At 24.9% G+C, this 23,372-nt stretch overlaps 1 protein-coding gene across 1 annotated transcript in view; it reads right to left on the bottom strand.

Annotated features, from left to right (window-relative positions):
* Nucleotides 1-2,015: 2,015 nt before the first annotated feature.
* The window catches only part of LOC145841690 (SMAD family member 3-like), a 40,417-nt gene continuing 19,060 nt past the window's right edge, over nt 2,016-23,372 (bottom strand). Inside the window, exons 3-6 of the mRNA XM_082949042.1 lie at nt 4,777-4,867; nt 3,846-3,915; nt 2,954-3,069; nt 2,016-2,139 (exon numbers count right to left, since the gene is read on the bottom strand). Of these exons, the coding sequence (XP_082805168.1) occupies nt 2,016-2,139; nt 2,954-3,069; nt 3,846-3,915; nt 4,777-4,867 (401 nt within the window). The remainder of the gene's footprint in view (nt 2,140-2,953; nt 3,070-3,845; nt 3,916-4,776; nt 4,868-23,372) is intronic.

Raw genomic sequence — 23,372 nt, 5'->3', positions numbered from 1 at the left:
ACACTAAAATAAAACTATGGTCTGTGTAATAAAACGCTGAAAAGCATATTTTATAAATCAAATCTATTTACGTTGAATAAATTATAATTTGTGTTTAAACTGGTCCCAGTTAAAGTGTGTTGATTCGTTGACAGACAGAAACATATGTTGGTACAATAAAGGAAGATTACTGTACAACTTGTTTTTATTTATAAATAAAGTTATAAACCTTGTTTTTTATTTAAGTTAAGTAATTATTTAAATTTTCAACTGATCTTAGTTTCTGATAATTGGTCTTCAGCAATGTTAAGCCAATTTAGTATATATTTAGTTTAGATAAGATAAGTATATTAAGTTTACTATTTTGTAATTTTAGTTTTTGTTTTTTTGACAACCAAATCCGACTACTTATTCTAAATAATAAAGGCCTTATTTTCCTGGTATGCATCTGTTTTTATCAACAAGCTACCATGGGCATGTGCAATTTTTAATAAATGAAAAGTAATGAAAACTTATATGAAATAAACTAAAATTAAAACGATTGAGTGCTAAAATTTACACTTGGTAAATATATTTTGCTTCAGAATTGTTTTAATTACGTTGTTACAAGTTAAATTAATAAAAAATTGCAATTTATTTACATTAGAGACATACATATAATACAAACAATACCAAAAATACACGAATAAATTTGCAATCAAAAATAAATCGAGCAAAAATAAATGAACTGTACTTTTATAACGAAAAATTTATAACATAATAACAATAAAAAAGTTAAAGTTTCAATGCTGAAATAATTTAAAAACAATTGTCATATTTGGTTTTATGAAAGAACTTTTATTACATATTTTAAAAATTAAACTCTCGTTCACAAATTTTAAAAGCATTTTGTAAGTTTTTAAGCATTGCTAAATACTAATAAACAAAATAGAGAAAAAAATAACCTAGATAAGTGTGTAATAGGAAAAATGACTTTATATTAAATAACATTATAAGAATAATGATAAAATTTTCAAATTTTATGATGTAGATTAAGTATAATTGAATATTTAGCACTTGATTCAAAAATATGTACTAGCAACGAATTGATTCAAACTAGATTGTGCAAATAAATAATAACTGCAACTTAATTGGAAAAATGCAACAATTTACTTGATAGAACAATAAGTTAAATTTTTTTGGTATTTCGTTTCACAATTGGCTATTTTTTAACAGGTGAACTTTTTTTTGGCAAATTCAAGAAAGGTACTTAAATTTTATAAATCGTAAACAGCATACTTTTTTTTAATATTACATTGGGTCTGTTTCAATAAGTTTTTATAGGTATTTAATATAAAAGTGTTTTCAGCCTTTTCAAATCCATTTATTCTTAATATTTAGTTTGTTTTAATTTCTGCTTCAAATAGCTTCAGACACAAAAAGAAAACAAAACAAAAACACTTTAAACATTAGAACGCTATATTCATATTCGGACGAAAATAAACGTTTTTCAATTAAAAACAAATTTTTGTACAGGGCAATTTGAAATCTGCATGAAAAGCGCGCGAAATGCAAAAATTGGCGGGAAATATCTAATCACGTGATTTTGACAAATACAACTTGGGAAGCACGGAAATAAAAAAAAAATTTTTACAAAAAACTAATTTTTTGTAAGCTCATTTGAATACATCTCAACTTATTTTCCAAAACCTGTTTTTTTTATCAACAATCCTGTTTTAGGGATCAACTCGTTTTAATTATAAGAAAAATACAGATTAATTCTACTGCAGAACGTAGTTGCCATGTTAAAGTCTAGTGTTTGTATATTCTATGACTTTAAAAGCTTAAGAAAAACATCATAAATTTCAGAGCCACTAGTTTTATACAGGATCCACTTCAAAAATAAAAACTCAACTTGCCATTATAATGCGACCAAGCGGCAACTACGAGATGTTAGAATAAAATACGCAACACGTCATCGAACTTAAACGTATTATGACGTCACGTCGACCGGTGTTGCTTCATTGCGACTCCTCACATGTAGTATGACGTCATAATTAACTCATGCTGCTGCAGGGTATGTGCGGGGCTCCCATCTGCTGGAGGACTTTGTCGAGCCACTGTAGCGGTCCGTTGAGATGGAGTTCCACCCAGCAAGGAGTAGATGTTACGTGTTGTCTCCTTCAAAACATATAATAAAAATATTATCAAAATATAACTGAAATTGATATAAATATTATCAAGATGTAGTTCTACCCAACAAGGAGTTGATGTAACATGTTGCCTCTTATAAAAATTTAATAAAATATTATTAAAGCTAAGATAAATACTATCAGAAAAAATAATAAAAGTATAATTAAGACGGATTAATGACATTGAAAACAACGTGAAAGTATTATTTTATTTGTTTAGAACAGGGTTTCCTAAAGAAACTCCTTAGGGACCATGAGCAGCAAAGGGTCCACAGGGGGCCATGAGGTCATAATTTAAAACTAGACATACTGGAGTTAGATGATAAGAAAAAAAAAGTCTCAGGTGTTTTTAATGGTAGTTTTGAAACTTACACTATTTATTTTTGAGTTGCTGATGAAGAGCGAAAAATGTCTTAGGAGGTTTTTGAGTAATCTTATTGGAGGGGGCAATAGCTTTTTTATTTTTTTTTTTAAGGGGGCCATTTGAAAAAAAGTTTTGGAAACCCTGGTTTAGAAGTTATAAAAATTAAATTAAAAACAAAATGAAAACATTATTACATGTTGTTAAAAATATTACTAAAATAAAATTTAAAAAGGTGGTTAAGTGAAATTATATTTGCATGAATCATTTAAGATATAGAACTTTTTTAAAGTAATAATATACTGCTTAATAAAAGTGCTCATTTCTTTAAATTTAGGCTATTCTCACATGTATTACTTATTTATAATAAATTTAGTTGTAAGATTTTAAAATAAACAGGTCGTTATTATTATTCAAGTTTTTAAATTTATATTTATCAAACCTGTATTCAGCGCCCCACCCTTTAACGAAGCTCATTCTAATCGTGCACATTCTAGTTAGTTGGTAGACTGCGTCGAATCCTTGGTTTACTGATTGTGATAAAAGTGCTGCGAATTCCTGAGGATTTTGTATTTTTGTTACAACATTTATACTGTTAATATAATAATAAGAAATTATACTGTATCATTCTTTTAATACACTGCCATATGTTTCTGTGTGTTACCGGATTAACACACTTCAACTGACCTATGAAAATAAAGGAAGTACTTCATCTTAAGAAACGTTTAAATTTATATTTTTAATAATGATACTGCTGATGTATTGATTATTATTATTATTTTATTGAAACTGTACCAAATGGTACCAAATGATATCAAGGCTGCAAATTCCTGTTTATATACATATACACATAATATCTATTGAGATTGTTACTGTGTATATAAAAGTAAACTAAAAACTCTTGCAGCCGACAATAAAATATTAAACGTATCGCATTTTAATACGGTTGCCACTTGTAAATGTAAAAAAAGTGACTTAAGCGACCAAAAACTAGCTTTGGTTTATGATATTATAATTTTAAAAACTTTTTACTGGCCTGAGTGTTTAACTACTTTTTTTTAACATAATATATTGTTAATAGTTTAACATTTTAATAACTTAAAATATTTTTAACTGATCGTTAAAAATTTTAAATAAATTATCTTTGAAAATAAATTTTCATTACAATTTATAATTATAAAATATTTTCTGCATTAAAATAAATTAAGAACTTTTTTGTTACCTGATTATTAAATATTTTCAAATGACATCCTGTTACTATTTATTTAATATTATTACCTGATTATTAAATATTTTCAAATGACATTATGTTACTAATTATTTAATATTATTACCTGTTTATTAAATATTTTCAAATGACATCCCGGTGGAATCTTAACAACTGTTGCTGAGTGCCATCCGTATCTGTATATAAATAAATACTCATAAAAAAAATAATCGAATCTATTTAAAATAAATAATCATAAAAATAAAAATCCGTAAATGTTTAGTAAATAATTAAAAACGAATAATAACAACCCATAAATATGAAAAAAAAAGTCAAATTAATAGTCTGTATCTCTTTATAAATTAATTATAAATATAAGTATGTGTTGAACATAAACGAAACAATTATCAGTGTCTGTTGAAATATAATTAAAAATAATAATTAGTATCTGTGGTGAACAATATTGTAATTATTTATAACAATGTTGAAATTATGTTGGTAACACTGCTGAAAAAAGTCTTGTTGACATTTTTAATAAACTGAACTGCTGAAAATTTATTGTAACTGAAATAATGATAGATTGATATAAAGGAAATTTATAATTTCATATTTATAAAATGCTATAAATATTACATACACTAAATCATGAATATAAACACGTAAAATTAAAAACAAGCTAATTTTATATGGTATATGTACAAGCAATCCTAGTTAGATACATACATACAACTAGGATTTCTTGTACAAATATCATATAAATTTAATACATACAAATAAAATTAAAAACTTTCCATTGTAATTAGGACTTTCTACAAGTATATCTGATAAACATTATAATAAATAAAAACATAGTTACCTTCTATTACAATTAGGACTTTGTACAAATATATCTGATAAACATTATAATAAATAAAAATATAGTTACCTTCTATAACAATAAGTTGTACAAATATATCTGATAAACATTATAATAAATAAAAACATAATTACTTTCTATTACAATTAGGACTTTGTACAATATATCTGATAAACATTATAATAAATAAAAACATAATTACCTTCTATTACAATTAGGACTTTGTACAAATATAGCAGAATCTGATAAACACTCAGCAAAAATCTCTCCAGCTATGTAGTACAAGCGAACACCTGTAAAGAATTGTATTATTATTTGTATATTTTTACAGTTTCAGTATAACATATAATATATTTTATAGTTCAACTACAGTATATTAATTACAACTAATTGTTTAATTTTTATTACTGTAATTAACAAGTTTGTTATGCTATATTTATTCAAAAATATTTTATCACTTCAAACAAACAAAAAAAGAGTAACTTTACTATTGTAAATATGAACACTGATGATGAAACTTTAATCGTGTCTCTTCGTGCTACAGTTTTGTAAGCTATTGTGATTGGCTGCTTGGAAAGTCACTGTAGATCAGGATTTTCCAAAGCCGTAAAGGTTACAACTAGATACTATTGAGTTTATGGTAAAAATGGAAAAAGGTTTTAGGTACTGTTAAGTTAGTTTTTTGAGAAATGTAATTGGAGGAAGCCATTGTTTTTATTTTTATTTCTCGAAAAGTTTGCAAACCCTGCTCTTAGAATCGAAATAAAACAGTTAATTTGTTTGTCAGCGGTCAAGCGGTGATAACGACAAAATTTTAACCAAAAGAACCATCAATTAAATTTTACTAATATTATAATATGTTCTAGTGCTGATATGATGTTCAATTAAACTGCTAAATAAAACCACTGCAACACAATTATAAGTTTATTTGAAAATAATGTTTTATTTAGCAAATAACTAAGAACTAACAACAATTTTTATTGTTTAACACAATTAAAACACAATTAGTAGTTAATAAATAGGGTGATCATAATCCAAATTTTAGAATAAACCAATAGGAAATAAATTACAAAATAAAAATGTCAAGCACTTTGGAAGAAAGTATTAAAAAACAAAAGTTAGACTAAAACTAAAAAAAGACGTAAACTTCTGATTACAAAACATGTTTTTAGAATCTGGCTAAAATATTTTCTTAACTTACAAAATTGTTAGTAGTATTAATAATTACGAATTTTTCTTTCAATTTTAAAAAGTAAAAACCACCAAGATAATTTTGTTTTAATCTGGTGCGCAAAAACATTCTTGGTAAATCTGACATGCTCCTCGTAAAAGACAGATAAACCTTGCAATAAAAAAAAAACTATAACTTTTTAAATTAAAACTAATTCATCAATAAAGTTCAAAGCATCTTAAGTGCAACAGCGACATTGCAATGTGCATATTTTCAGAAATATTGATTAATTTAGCATTAACTGCATTTGGCAAAATTACATTGCCAGCAGTTTTCAAATTGTAGTAGTTAAAAACAAATTGTTTGCTATTGGAAGTTGATTTTCTGTTTACTACGGCTGTTAAAGTATACCTTATTTGAGTACAACGTTTGTTAGGTAATACAAATGACGTCATAAAATGATACAAATAATGAAAAAGATACGAAGAGGTGTTGGTTAAACGATGAATAGAAAATTATATACAAGTGTTTTTAACCATCTCGAAATACAATTTAAAAGAGTTTCCCGAAATCTTTTTGTCAAATTGCCCCCTTTGAAGAAATTAAAAAAGCTATTGCCTACTCAGACTACACAAAAAACTACATTTAAAACACCTAAGACCTTTTTTTTTGCTCTTCATCTGCAACTCAAGAATTTCTAGTTTAAGTTTCAAAATTACTAATAAATAAACCTAAGACCTTTTTTTCGCCTCATTTGGCACGAAAATCGCCCAAAGTTTTAAAACTGCCCCCCCCCCCCTAACTAATTTTCGCCTCCCAACTTACTAAAATCGCCCCCAGAGGAGCGATATTGCCCACTTTGGGAAACCCTGATTTAAATCGACAACTTTAACTGTTTAATCAGAAATGAAAAGTTTATCAGAGAGGAATCAATACTCTGCTTTGAAGAAAGAACTGTAAAAACATTCATTAAGACTTTAACTTCAGTGCTACACAACTATGCATGCATGAAAAGAACTAAAATAAAAACTAAATATAGTTTAAACTATTTATATAAACACGGTTGCTAAATGTTTTTGGCAAATTTTCTCCAGGTTTTCAAAATTTCCTCACGGTTTTTAAAAATACACATCTTTAGGTCTTTTTTTTAGTTAAAAGTTAACTCTGAGGTAAGAAACTGTGTTAAATAGTATAAAAACATTGAAAAGATACTGTAAAGCTGCTTGAAATGTTTTTTAATAAAAAAATGATAATGACAAAGCCGTTTTTATCTTATGATAGAATTTTTGTATCAAGTTGAAATTTTACTACTTAACATGTAAAAATTCCAGATTTTTTAGTAATTTTTGTTGAAAACTCAGGTTTTTCGGCAGCCCTGTATGTAACACAGGGGTCAGTATAATATATCAAAAAATTCTGGATTGAGACTTAACTTTTTATTTAAGGAACAGTCAATGTAGAAGCAGCAAGTTCAAGACTATTTATGATTACAGTTTACAAATATGCTCTTTCTCTATTTGATGCAAAGCTTTACTGTCTATTTTAAATTTATATATTTACACTTGGTGTTGGTCACATGACTTCAGAATTCAAATTCAAATTTGGAATATCAAATTCTTAAAAAAGGCCACAGCTCAAAAGTAATATACATTTGTTTAAAACAAAAAATGCGTATGTAGGTCAAACTAATAAAATTATGACAGTAAAAAATAGGATTAAAAATATTTATTAAAAAAAAAATATTTAAGAACTTCTTTTTGCCATATATCATAAAAGTGTTTAAAAATTTTACAACATAAAAGATCGGGAGATGTTTAAAATTTTAAAAATTTAATGTAAAAGTTCCAGTTTTTTGTTTTTTTGCCTAAATAGTCAAATTCAAGGATTCCAGGTTTTGTGGCCACCCTGCATAAGTTAGCCTGAGTTTAACAACAATTTTTCACTACCCTGAGTTATCCTGAGTGTGGAGCAAACCTGACAACAAAAAAGATGATTTAAATTATTGAATTAAATAAAAGTTTAACTTAGATAGACTGTGAATTATAACTGAATTAAAATTTATCTTTATTTAAAAAAATAATTGTAACATTTTTAGAATAAGCGCTGAAATTTGTAATAAAACTATCAAAGTTTAGTGTAAAGAAAACTAACTATCATACAAAAAAATATCTATTGACTTTATTACATTATCACTATAAAAACTTAAGAAGGGTTAGTGTAGTTAAATGGTAGCTTCAAGTTTAAAAATAAAATATTTAAATCATAAAAAAAATACCTTAAAATAAGTTCCACAAATAAAACATTTACCTTTTTAGGAACCTACAAACAAACACTAAATTATTTTAATTTTTTAATAATTTCAATTACAATTTTAATATTTGTAAATAAATCTACATTTCTAAAATTAAAATAAAAGTAGAATGACATAAACAAACATTTAAAAAATAATTTACGCATAAAACAATATTAACCTTTAAATCATAATGTTTGTCAGTTTACTTATATGTTATAAATAAATAACAATTAAAGATAACAAAAACACAAAAAAAAAGTATTACTTAACCCCTTATTTGCTAGCCACTAATTAATAATATTTTGTAACTTTCAAATTTCTTATTTGTTACTAGTTTAATCTTAACATATTTTTGGATCTATTTTCATTATAAAATTAATTTTAAGGTAAAAAAAAAACTGTGTTAACAAGTATAAAATCATTGATAGATACTGTAAAGCTATTTCAAATATGTTTTTAAGTAAAATATAATTGATGATGACCGTTTGTTTTTGTTATATGATAGATATTTTAAGTCAAATCGAAATTTTACAGCTTATTATATTAAATTGTTAAAATCGAGGTCTTTCAAGGTTTTCCAGGTTTCCAATTCAAGTCGCAACCCTGTACGTCTTAAAATACATTTTGTGTAGTCAAAACTTTTACAGAAGAATTAAATTTAACAGGATTATACTTTAAGATTTTTTTTCTACTTGGAATTTAATCAAAACATTATTTGAATAATAATTGACATTCTTTAGATAAGAACTTTACAAAAAACAATGTAACAAATAATTAAGTTTAATTCTGAAACTACATCTGAAAGATCTTGGCTAGAATATCTCCTGCAAAGAAACTTTGGTTGGTTAATATGGCTATGTGTAAAAAATGTAACTTTTCAAGAGATTAAATTGCTTTCTGGTTGACTGATTTTGTAATATATAGGATATTCAACTAAATGGAACAGCAGTGTAAATAGTATTCATCAGTGAAAGAGCACTTAATATAAAAAAGTTAAAAATTAACGTACTAAAAGTTAAATTGTCTCGATACTATATAAAGAGGAAATGTTTGAGTAGATAGCAATAAGAAAATAGACTTTATTAGTAAATCGCAAAACAAAAACTCCTGCGTGAAATTCACAATAAGAATTAAAATTTTTTATTTAGTCTTCAGTGCTGTTTATTTGTTAAATTCTGACACTTCTGATTTAGAGTAGTTTTGTTGAACTTTATTGTTCTAATTTCCAACCAAGAAAGCATTTAAAACTTACCTAATCATATCATAGTTAAAAGCCTATTTATAATGTTAATATATTACTGTGAAGATCTTAAACTACACTAATATATTTTAAAATTTTTGAGACTTTTGAAATCATTATTTAAGTAAATAAATTTTACATAAAGATTCTTAAAAAAAACTTTTCTAAATAACTGTACTATAGAAAAATTGTAAAGTGTTTTTCATTGAAAAGTTGAGTTGAGTTGTTACTTTATACTTTGCTTAAGGTTGATTTCAATTTAAGTAGAAAAATCTGAACTCAGAATTTCTACTTAACTTGAAAGTTTTAGTATTGATGTAGTAAAAAGAATACTTGTTTCACTTAAATTGCAATTTAGTTTAATATTGAATAATATAAATCAGTCAACCAGAAAGCAAGTTTTTCTGGAATAAAATTAAAGAAAATTGAGTACAGAGCTATATAAACCAGCAATAAACAGTTTGTAGAGAGATTTATGTCAAGGCATTCAAGATTAGTTCTAAAAATAAACTTTGTTTATTGTAAAGGTTTTTTTTTAATAGTTTCTATAAAATTTAACTGTCCCTAAAAACAGTTCAAAATGTTCTAAAAAGCTAATAAAGTATTAAGGAATAAAAAAACCAATAGTATAAAACCTTTTAACATTCACGTATCATAAATACTTTTTACCTAATTTATATTGTAGTTAATTGCTTTGGTTGTTCTGAGATTTTTTTTTGAAAATCTCAGGCTAGTTAAGTTTGTTTTATGTAACAAAATATTGTGATCTTTTAAACATTTTTCTTTAAAGTTATCTATAATTTTTAAGCTATTTATTATTTTTGTTGAAAAAAAACTAAAGGAGTTTATCTATTTAAAGGAGTTAATCAAGTGTATATTTTCCATTTTTTTTAATTTTTTTCTATTATTTCTCTTTTTTTTTCAAAAATTTATGTTAGATTCTGGCTAGATTTAAATAACTCAGAATAATACTTTTAATCTAAAAAATGGCAACTCTGTTTGTTTTCACTTCTAGGTTTTATCATGAGTTAGGGTTGTTAAAATTTTTCATAAAAATACATTTTGACTGAGTATTTTTTTTGACAAACTTAAGTAGTTATGATATTGTAGTCAAATCTCCAGATAATTTTTAAAGTCTGTTTTCAATTATAGGTCTAATTTATCTGATTATAATAATGATAATGTTTGTTTTCAGGATTGAATAGCTTTATAATTTTTCAGCTTTTTCAAAAATTTAAGATAACCCACGCTAGTTTGGTGTAATTCATGCTAGGTTGTCACACACTCAGGATAACTTAGGTTAGTTAAAGTTTTTTGAAAATTTAAGGATGATTATTTTATTTCAGGTTAACTTATATTATTTTAAAATCAAAATGACCACTCAAAATAACTGACAGTTTGATTTTTAAAATAAAAAATCTCAGCATACTTTCAAAAATGTAAGAAAATTTCAGTCAAGTGTATTTCTAGATCATAAATGAGATCTTTTTTACTTGTTTCAATTTTGTTATTTTTATAGCAAACTTTGTTTTAATGATTGTTTTAAAAACTATATTTAAAAGAAATATATATAAATGGTCATTAAAGGATTTAAACTCAGGGTTAAATAGGACATTTTAAAATCATTTAAGATAGTATTTTAGACTTAAAAAGTAGCAATCCTGCTCATGCTTTTTATTGCTTCTCAGACTGATTCTGTTTTAGTTTTAAATAAGGCAAAGCTACTATTAAAATCTAAAAAAAAATAATTAAATAATAAGAGTTCAAGTTGAACTACTAACTAAGAATCTCAATTTTATTCTATGCAAGTTAATATGTTAACTCTAAAAAAAGCAACTATGTTAATTTTCAGTTTTAGATTTAATTATGAGTCAGGGTTGCCTTTACTTATGCTAATTTAAGTTTTTTTATAAGTAAAATCTGACTAAGGAAGTCATTTTTTTATGTAAAACTAAAGCGTTTTTTGATATATTAGTTAAACATCTAGATGCTTTTATAATTCAGACTTCAAAATTTATTCTACTTCTAAAGGATTATTTAATATATTATATTGATGGTAAATTTTGGCAGTTAAGAATGATAAGCTTTTTACTATTACAGTTGTTGACTTTCTCTTTATTCAAATACTTAAGATGCACCTTGCTAGTTTTATGTTAGGATTGTCACAGAATATTCAGAATAACAAAAGTAACTTAAATTTTTTGAAAATGTAAGGATGACTTGGTATATTTTAGGCTTTTTAAAAATTAAAAAGAACACTAATAATACATCAGGTCAGTTTGATTTTTTTAATAAATAAATTCCGCATGTTTTCAATGTTTCCAAAAATTTCTATCAAGGGTTTATCTTGATATTAGAAAAAAAGTTCTGATTTAGTTTCAATATTGTGATATTTCTAGAATGTTTGCAAAATATAATAAACAAATACTTTTCAACTCTCTAATTATAAATCTTCAGATAAAATTTTTTAAATAAGCAAACCTATTTGATGTTTAATGAAAAGAATTTCATTTGTAAATATTTGTCTTTAATAATCTTTAAAAGGATTAAAACTCAGAATGAGTCAAAACAGTTTAAAGTAATTTTTAATAGTTCTTCCAGCACAAAAAGTAGCAACCATACTCATGCTTGATATTAGCTACTCAGTCTGATTTTGTTTTAGTTTTCAGAAAAGCACATCTAATATCAAGATTGCCACTAGTTTAAAAAAATATTTTCAGGTTTCCTCCACGATTTTAAAAGTATACAGTTTTGGGTCTATTTTTAGTTTAAAGTTAAGTTTAAGGTAAAAAACTGTGATAAACAGTATAAAAAAATAAAAAGATACTGTAAAGCTACTTCAAGTGTGTTTATAAAAAAAAAGTTTTTGGTAATGACAAAATTTTTTAATTATATTGTAGATTTTTTTTAAATCAAAATTTTTCTACTGTATATGAAAACATTATTTAAAATTCTAAGTTATTTAGTGATTTTTGTTCAAAATTTTAGTTTTTTTTGCCTAAAATGTCAAATTCCAGATTTCCAGGTAAATAGGCAACCCTGTAATAATTATTCTATCTAAAGAAAAAACATTTAATCATTTGGTTTTAACTTAGACTACTAAATAATAGTCTTACATTTTATTCTAATAGCTTTAATTTAAACAATTTTATCAGAAGATTTATATTATGAGAGTTGGAAAAATATTTCTTCCTTTTCTTTTAAAAGATCTTTATGCTTTGTATATAGCAATATGTAATTTGGAATAACAAGTAAAACTTTATATTCTATAAAATGTATAATTTATTTTCAAATAAAATAATTTTTAAGATAATGAAAAGAATTTTTTTTCAAATGATTTTCAAAATTGCCTTAAATAATTTATTTATCAAGTTTTTTATCTGTTTTATTTAACTATGATATTTAAGGTGTTCAAACTTTATTTACAAAGTATTATTCAGTGTATAGCTCATACTATTATTTCAAAAAAAGATCTTTTGTTATAAAGTTGATTATTTCTGTTATTAGTACAATACTTTGTTTTGTATAAATATGTACTGCAATATCATTTTACTTAATTGTTTTTATGCATATAACACAGCTTTTACTTACTATAACTAGTATTGTATTAAATAAACTGAGCCAGATTTAAAAAATAATTAGAAACAATATAAAGCTTTAAACAATTATAGTGAAACCTTAACTTTTGTGAATTTAACCTATCTAAAATTACTAATTAAATATAAATTTGATCATTTGTATTATTTTAAGAAAACTTAAAAGATTAATTACACGAAAAATTCAGCACCATTTCTTTTACCTAAGTATGTAACTTTTTATACAGTTTCAATAAGCATAAAAGCAGATTAAGGAATTTAGGTGTTTAAAAAAACAGGTTTGTTATTTGAAAAATAAAAAGTTTGATAAAATAATAATCATTACAGTATTAAACTGCTAAAAACAAAAAAGTTAAGTTAATGGAATAAAAATTAAAAAATAGTTTTCTATCAAAAACTTATAAAAAAACTGACTAAATTTTGTATACTACCTTATATTATGAAACTAGAAGTCATGTTTGTGTAATCTAACTGTTTTTAATACAAACATTAATATATCAAAAAAGTATATACAAGAATTTAATAACTTTATTTCATACTTTTTTAAAGCTTTTTGTGCATTTATACTGTATTATACGAAATTTTATTTATTGAAAATTGACATTTTTAGATTATTAAAATTAGTATGAAAAGAACTGCGGTTAAACAACATAAAGTCAACTTAACTGAAAACAATCAGAATGAAGTTGATTTTAAGAAAATAAAACTTGAAGAAACATCACTACCATTAAGCAGTAGTGTAAAATTTCTAACATTTTGCAAGAAAACTGCAAAGAAAAAGTTACATGGTTTCGATAAATTTGGTAAGTAAGGATTAAAATAATTATTTATAAAACTTGCACTAGTTTTATACCACTACTTTAAACTATTTATTAATTAATCAATAGTAATAATAGTTAATTAAAATACCTAGTCAGTAAATGTGCCTTATCATTAGAAATATCTGAGTTATATTTAAAAATACATTAATTACAAACAAAAATTTATTTGCGTTATTAAAAGAAATAACACATTTTGTTGTGTCACCAATAAACAACTTTTTATCTGTAATAAATAGTTAAAAAATACACTACAGTAACCTCTCGCATCTTTACGCACTCGTGACGTTATGCACTCTCGTTTAGTTACGCATTTTAGAATTCTAAAAAATTCAAAAACATTTTTTTTTTAATTATTCACAAAATAGGTTTATTGTATATTTTTAATTTAAAATATGCTTTTAAATGTTAACTCACCTCTCTATATCTTTAGACCTTGAAAACTAATGTTTCTTGACTTATTGATAAACATTTTGTTAATACATCTTTAATACGATGCATGACAAGTTTATCTTTGTGTGGGCAAAGGTCAAATTAAAAAATGTTTTAGTAACATAAACAACTTTTATTGAACATTTTTCTTATATTTCATATATTTTTGTTCAAAAGAAGAAATCCAGTTCAGCACCAAATGCATATTTTTGTAAAAGATTATAGAAACAAATTTTAATATAGACACCACACCATTTCTTAATTGTAAACAAATGCTTAATTATTAATTGAATTTGCTAAGTAGAATAGGATATAAATGTTAAGTGTCAAATAAGTCACATATAATTAAAGATAAAGCGAAAATCTACTTGCTATTTAAATTAGTAAAATTTTTCTACAAGTATTATTATTTTACATAAAATAAAAATGTATGTATAGTATTATCCTTTGTTTTCATTTTTATAAATAAAGTAAATAAACTATTAAAAGTGGGAAAGTCCCAAGTCTGTTTTTAACCAGAAGCATTATCAAAAAACAGCAATTGTAGTAAATATATTTGATAACTCTCGTATCTTTACGATCTCTCATATCTTTACGCACTTTTTCTGTGGACACAATGTGCGTAAATAAGCGAGAGATTACTGTATTTAGATTATTTTGAAAATATACTTCTAAACTTACTACTGTAAAAAATATTTTTAAAATTAATAAGTTCATAACTAAAATGAATTTATTTTGTGTAAATTAAAGGCCGACATTATTTTAATTACAATTATAAAGTGGAATTTATTGTTTTTGTAAGTTTTATACCAGACCTAAAAAAAAATATGATCCGGCCGGATCCGAATCTGCATTTTATTTTAAATTAAGGGTCCGATCTCATTTAAAAATTAGGATCTAGCCGGATCAAGATACTTGTTTTATATTAAAATTTAGATCTGGCCGAGTCCTGTTAATCTTTCAAAATTTTCCGAAGTATCTTTTGTTTGTTTAACACTATTCTAATATACGCAAAATACATTTTTTTGCCTTTTATCATAAATTCTAAAATGTTCTTTTATTTACATGTTTTCTTGTAATATCTATTGTGTTTTTTTTTACGTAGTGCCTAGTGTAAATTTTTGAACTACCGTAAAATAAGCCAAAACCTTTTTTTTTGCTTTACATCATGGAGTCCAGAATATGAAGTACAAATTTATACAGTCAAAAAAATTGTCTCACCTTTTTTCAAATAAATAAATTGAATAGAGTAAATTTAGTCACCTACCGGATATATAACAATACGATTAAGTCGGATTCATTTAAAATTTGATCCTGCTGGATCCGCATAATTATTCTTATAAATAGTTAGCCATATCCTAACATACTTAATAATAGACATCCAGCCGGACCTGAATCCGAATACTAGGATCCGGCAGATCATAAATTTTTGTTTCAAAACACGACTAAAGTATTCATAGTTGTTAAATAAAAAATAAAATACGAAACCAAATGTGTATATAACATAAATTAAAATTATCTTAGGTAAAATGAAGAATGATTACTCGGAACATATTTCGATAATTGAATCAAATTCATTGTTGTTAAAAGAAGAAAATATCAGTAACGTATGCATGGTTATTAATAAAAAAAAAAAAATTCATAATGCTGCAACTTATTATCAGTTGTCTGGACTGTTCTACTTACCAAGTATTTATAAAACAATGTTTAGTTATATCGAACGTTGTTTTGTTATGGTAATTGAAACTAAAAACTTTTAAGAACTAGAAAAATCTTTAGTCTTGAAAATACTTGCAAGTTCTAATTTACAAATTGATTCAGAAGTTGAAGTTTATAGTGCTGCAAATAAATGGTTAAACCATAACATACAAGAAAACAGAAAATTTGCAAAACAATTGTTATCAAAAGTTCGTCTTAATCTTTTATCAGAACAAATACTTAAATATCTCCAAAATGAGTCTTCGTGTATTTCTGAAAACAATGAATGTGTCAAAATGTTGAATAATAAAGATAGTCAGAATGTTTCTGGTTCTTCTAATAAGAGTAGACAATGTAACCAAAAAATGTTCAATATTCTAATTTGTGGAGGTTATTGTTCAAGACAAAAACAATATTTAAACCAAGTAAAAGAGATATGTGGAAGTAGTTTAAAAGAACTCCAGGAATCTTCTTTAATGTTACAAAAACGACATTTCTCAAAAGCAGTTTATTTTAAAGGAGAAGTGTATGTATTTGGTGGGTTTGGTGGGAATCGTTTGAAGTCGGTTGAAAAATATTCACCTGTTAGAAAAACTTGGAATTATGTTTGTGATATGCCAGAGGAACGTCAATACTTTTGTGCTTGTTCATTTATGGATAAATTTTATCTTTTTGGTGGTCATAATTATGGTTGTTTAAATTCTTGTCTTGAGTTTGATTCTAAAACATTGAAATGGAAAGAAGTTGCAAAAATGAACGAAGCAAAATTACGTGCAGCTTGTGCAATATTAGAAGAAAATATTGTAGTTTCGGGTGGATATAACAATGGATCGGATTTAAGCACTGTAGAATCATATGATGTTTTTGCTGATACTTGGACACCAATGCCAAGTATGATTGAAAGAAGGAGTACTCACAGTTTGGTTCGTTTTAAAAGCAAACTGTTTGCAATTGGTGGCGGTGCTGGATTAAACACAGATTGTGAAGTTTTTGATAAAATTAGCAATATGTTTGTAACACTTGAAACACCTAATTTTCGTTCATTTATCGTTAACTCTGTTTTGGTTGGAAGTAAAATATTTGTCTTTCAAAGTTTTACAAAAGTTGTATTATGTTATGATGTTAATAAAGATGATTGGTCTGAAGAATCTTGTGAAGCAACTAAAAATATTTCAGGTTATTCAACTGTAAAAGCGCCTTTGTAATAATATAACAATTTTTACTATGTGATTATTTTTATGGCGATATGTGATAACTTTATATTTATTTAAAATTTAGGAGTCTAGTTAGTAATATTAAAAAATTAATAACTATTGATCTTTATTATATTTTTTACAATATTATAGAGGTTTTTCGGACTATAAATTTGTCATCTTTATAATCATTAAAAATAAATAAAAAACGTGTTCTTTAGACCAACATAAACAAGGGCTTTTAGAAGTATAAGCTTATCTTTTGAACACATTTTATATTTTACGTTTAAAGTGATATTTATTGTTGAGAATATTTTTTTTTAAAGTTAGTACTTTGTATGAAAATATGTTTAATTTTATACTCAAATAGATGTGCTTAGTTTAAAGTTTTATAAATTAGAAGACAAGTTGTTTTATAAACACTATCATATGTCTATAACGTTTATACAAAAGTTTTGTTATAAAGATGAATTATCAAAAAAAAAAAACAAAAAAAGTTTTCTTTATAAAAACAATTTATCTCAAAATTTTACTTTTTTAATAAGTTAATTTTTTTATAAAAATGCTTCTAATGTTAATGAATAATAAAGAATTTTGTTTTTTCATTTATAGTTAATAAACTGTTGTTATTTTCCACGGGTATAATTTAAAATAGACCGATACTACTAAAATATGTGTTTTATTTATTATAATCTGTCGCTGTTTCAAACAGTAATAAAAGTTAACACTTAATTTGAAAAAAGACACAACATACCAAGTAAGTATAAAGTGTAAGATTTTATTTTCTTTAATCTACATATAAACAGCTGATACTTATGATAAGCAATTAAGGTCATTTGAACTACAATAGTTGATTTTGTTTAGTGTGTATATTAAGAGCTTGTTTGCTTGTTTAAGCAGTATCAAATTTATTTATTTTATAGGCAGAATAAATTGTTGATAAACACAAAGTGTCATTATTAAACAATTGAGTAGTCTATAATTCTTTCTGACTGGCTTTTAACTTAAAAAAGAGTTGAAGATGAAAACCGTTAGACTTTTAGATCAATAAGGTGTTCAAACAGATAACCACCAGATCTGGGTAAGGTGGTTGCCCAACCCGGTATTAGACTTAAATAGTAGTTCGCTTCCGCCAGCTCCACATAAGAGTAGTGTAGTAGCACTTTGCGATCGTGACGTTAGTTTTAAAATATTTGCGTAATGAAAGTAAAAAGTATACTAAATATTTTTTATACATAATAAAAAACTAAATCAAAACAATTTGTTATTTAGCAACTTTATTTGCTCTTAGTACATTTCTGTTAAATACGTAATACGAACAACTGATATGTCATTAAAAAAATGAATCTAAATCACCAATTTATCGATAAAAACATATTTTTTGTAATATTAAAATCAGAAAATAAAATTAGTAGACATAAAACAAAACCAAAAAAAAAAAACGATGACAAATTTTCTATGTTAAGGTTTTGAAACTAATTAACATAAACGCCCTTTTTTGAGAAATTTTATAAATATTTGCCCCTACTTATTGCAATCCCTAGAACATCTAATGCATGTTTTTAATTTTCTGCAAAATTAAGTATCCCCTTTTGGCTTTTTTACTAGTCATGATTACCATTTAGCCCTTTTGCAGTCAATCGCCTCCCGACTTGCTAAGATGGCCCTAGAAGGGGTCATATAGAGTATAGACCATATTAAGAAACTCTATTCTAGCGAAACATTTAAAAAAATATTTTCAAAAATACAAGACTTGTTTTAGCATAGTTTGAATTTATAGAAGTATTTTGGATACTAACACTTTATTACTTTTTCTTTTAATATTAACAAACAGGTGAAACATGTTTAAGTGGTTATTTTTTCTATTAACATGGAAGTATAGTTGTTATGTTATAGCAACTTGAGAAAGTGTTGCATTACTATGCTTTCTTAAACCAAGATCGTTATGGAATATTTTAGATATAAGTAATATGATTACTGAAAAATTGACTTTTTTAACAGTTAGACATACGGATGCTTTATTGTTACGGTTTTGTTTAAAAATCAAATTTATAACTTACTTGTAGCTAAATTTTATTTGTTCTTTATATTAATTTTTATTAATTGTGCTCATACCACCATACAAAGCTAAATGACTATCGACAAGAGTTCAGCGTTTGTTTAAACATTTAATAGTGTAAAAATGAAAATATTTAACTATAATTCAAACTGAAATTGCAACTGAAAATATCAACATAACTATTTGTTTTTACGAATGCACTTTTTAATTAGAATTAAAAAGCATCTTATTGTAATTTTATCTTACTGATGAGCCCTAATTAGGAGAAAAAAAAAGTTTCATACTGCCTAATTAACTGTGGTTGATGGTTAGTGCTAAGGTAAGATACACACTACAAGTTATAAATTGTTTATAACTAATAGCAATTAGTACTGAACCAATTTAATAAAACAAGTTGTAATCAATTAGTTAAAGCCTGATTAAAAAAATTATATTGTTGTTCATTTATTATAAAGCAAAACAAAGAGATATTAAAAATAAGTTTGAAAATTTTAATCACTCTTACTGACATAGTTAAAATAGAACGGTTATTAATTGTGTATAAGAAATTTACCTTAGATTTTATACTTATTTATACCTGTATCATTTATAACCAACTAAATAATAATAACTTATTAATAGTTGTTCGGAAACTCAAAATACGTTTTTGTGCATTCAACATTAGTAAAATCTGTTTTAATGTTGTGAATCTAATTTACCTTTATTAAAAGTTTAAGTTAAAAAATTTGTACAAATGACTTTAAATCGATAGTGTTTTTTTCAACTTGAGTCTTTTTCAAATTTTTGTTATTTTTAATTTAATTATCAGTTTTATTGAGTATAACAAACTTATATTTTTTTACTTTTAGAAAACCATTTTAACTAAACAGATAGTATAAGAAAAAAAAATTACTTGTTTTTTCATAAAAGAAGTTTAAAACTCCTGTAATTGCAGAGTAATGTATTATTAAAAATGTTTTGATCATTGCTAAAACGAAACTGTATTTTCGCCACTAGTAGCAAATACAATTATTATAAGAACTGATGCTTGTTTAATCAAGCTACGGTGGATTTTTATTCAGCTTTTAATTAAATAAATCACATACTTTAAGTGAATGTAGTAAACTAACTAAAAGGCAAGCAGATTGAATAAACACATTTTTTAAAACTAAATACTGTACACACATTTTTTTTTCCCCAAAAATACATTTAAAAAATTACTTTTATATGTTGGTGCCTTTCTTTTTTTTATTATATGTTGTTTTCTTCGTCATAATACTGGAAATAGTTTTAGTAGTTTTGCAAATCATGTTTAATATTAATTTTGAAATTAAAAATTCTAGCAATTACACTAAAACTTTCGAGTATTAATCATAAAAGATTGTTTACAACTTTAAATCCATTATTTAATTTCCTTGTTTTGTTTTTTAGATTTTTGTTTTATATTGGAAAAGGAAGGTACAAATCATCTTCCAACAAAACGGCAGGAACACGTAGTGTAAACATGCTCTTCAGAAACGGCAGGAAAAAGAAATAAGACAAATTACATATTGATAGCCGTTTGTTGCAATGAAAAAAATTGAGAAAAATGTTCTACCAAGCGTTAATGAGTAGCGCAATTCATATTGACTTGAGGTTGCGTCATAACACATGTCGTATTGTAAGATCAAGAAACAAACCTATAAGATACTGCTTGTTCAGATAGTTTTCCTCCGCATAAACACTATATATGCGAGAACTAAACAAACAAGGGTTTTGAGATAGTAAGATTAAAGCAACTATACGCTGTCTCTACACTAGTGGACAATCTATTTATTATTTTAATAGTTTAATATGAAAGTTCTTTTTAAACGATATAAAGGTTTTAATTAAGCATTGACAACATTTTTATAATTGCATTTTTCATTTACTTGATATCTATTGCTTAGTATAAAGTATTTTGTTCACAAAAGTTACACCTGCTTATAGCTACCTTCTTAAAATACTTATTTTTAATATATGAAGCATTGATTTTTTTAGAGATTTAAGTAATTTATACATCAGAATTCTAAAGTTTATTTATATTTCTTCAGTTATTTCTTTAAATAGAGTTATTCTCCCATACACCTGTGCCTAGTTTTTAAATAGATGTTTGAGTAACTCCTGCATTTATAAGATTCGTATTAGTAAGTAACTATTAGATATTAAGTTATACAAAATTATGAAGATTAAACCCTAATAGTTAAAATAAGATATTTCCTGCAGTGAGCCCAAATGTAAACACCCTAAAGCGTTCTTAACCTTTTTTTACCCCATTTCGAAAAGTTATTACCAAATTACCCTACTTTGAATAGTAATGACCAAACTTACACCCAACATCCAAAACATTGTTTAATTTCGAAGAATAACAATTAAACTTTTAGAACTATAAGCTTATTAAATCTAAAAATTGGTTAAGATAAAAGAGTTTATTCAATCTTTTGAAATTACATTTAAACAATAAATTATAATTTAAATTCAATAAATTTGCAGAGCTTGTAATAATGAAAATTTACCCCTTTTGACAAGGGAATATACTCCCAGGGATAAGTTTACCCCAGTTTAAGATCACTTTCTAAAGTATCACTTAGCTTGCAGGCACAGTTTATACAACAAGGTCTGGTTTACAATCTGCCCACAGGTAACCAGCCAAACAAATCTGAACTTTTTAATATTGGGTCACTAACAGCTTCTTGTTTAAGGTCCAATATAAGTTAAGTTTTCCACATTTTTTAATTTATCATATATGAAGACCTTAATGCAAGAAAGGGTTATAATGCCACGGGTTTTCAAATTGTAATACTATTGTAACTATACTACTAAAATCAAAAGTTTATAATAAATGCATTTTCCAGACATAAACACTTATATTTTTTCTCCACAAATGTTTAAAACTATTCACTGTAACCAAGTTAATGTTAAAAAAGTACCAGCATTCGAAAATAATAACTCTATGAAATAACTATGTTAGAAATAAATAGCTGTTTTAGAATGAAAATGTTTATGCATATAATTTAATTAATTAAGTTTTAAATATTTAAAAAATTGAAACTCTGCGGCTTTCAAACGTTTTAAGTCCTATACATTTTAATAAACTATTAAATAGTTCATAACTAAACACTTTACAAAACAAAGTTATACCATACCAACTTCGTTACAAATGTTAATCGTGATTAAGTATTCGTGATGAATTCTTTGGTTCTAAAATATACTAAAAGCTTAATCCCTAACCCACAGCTTCAATTCATATATAAATTATAGTTTAGTCATTGTAGTAACAAAATACGAAAAAAGTAAATACATACTTTTGTTAGGTTTTTACTAACAATTTTTGGGTTTTACTATTTATAACAACTATAAAAGGTATAAGTTATAGTATAACGATAAATTTGATTAGCTTTAAAAAGATATTTAAGTTTTATTAACATTTACGATAGCCCTAGATTGTATCAAATAATACCTAAAATTATAGTGACTGTAAATTTATTGTAAGTCTGTCCAAGCACAACAAAAATTTTTAATAACTCTAAAACATTTAAAAAGTTCAACACCTTGTATACTTTATAAGTTTTTTTTTTAACATAATCTAATGCTAAAATAAGGGTTTTAATATTTTTATCAAAGCAATATACATCAACTTTATTATATTTTAGTTATTGTTACAATTTATTATAAGTTCACTTTTTGTACAAATTGTAGACATGTGATAATATTAATAAAACAAATTAACTAGCTTTATCTAAATGTGTATTTTCTGAAATTTTTACATACAAAATCGTAAATTTTTTTTAAACAAAAAATATTTTAGAAGGGATACATAATAGTTTTACAACAAAAATGTAAATAATTAAAAGTTTATACGTTTTATTTTCTAATTGATATTTTTTTTCGTCTGGATCTGAAGAAAACATCATTAGCATATTTAAAATTCTATTTAGTGTTAGCAAAAATGATAAACTTAACAACTAAAAAGCTTAATTAGAATAATGTCAATGCAAACTTTAAAAAAAACTATTACTCCAATTTTTATACTTATAATCTTAAATTTCAAAGCTTTAAACATTTACAAAGTTTTCACATATCAGTATGATGATAATCATCAAGTTTATGACACAAAGGGACTTTGACAGTTGAGTAATTAATAATATTTTCTGTAGCTTCAAAATACTCTTCTGACCATTCATCTTCATCAACATCATAACATAATATACATTTTGTATAGTTTTGAAAAACAAATATTTCACTTCCAATTGAAACAGCTTCCACGCTAGATGAATTATACTTTGGTGTTTCAAGTGTGA

Source organism: Thalia democratica, chromosome 7 (assembly GCF_965202585.1).
Source record: "Thalia democratica chromosome 7, ktThaDemo2.hap1.1, whole genome shotgun sequence".
Lineage (NCBI taxonomy): Eukaryota > Metazoa > Chordata > Thaliacea > Salpida > Salpidae > Thalia > Thalia democratica.
The sequence above is the reverse complement of the archived record's forward strand: the minus strand, read 5'-3'. Positions and strand labels throughout refer to the sequence as shown.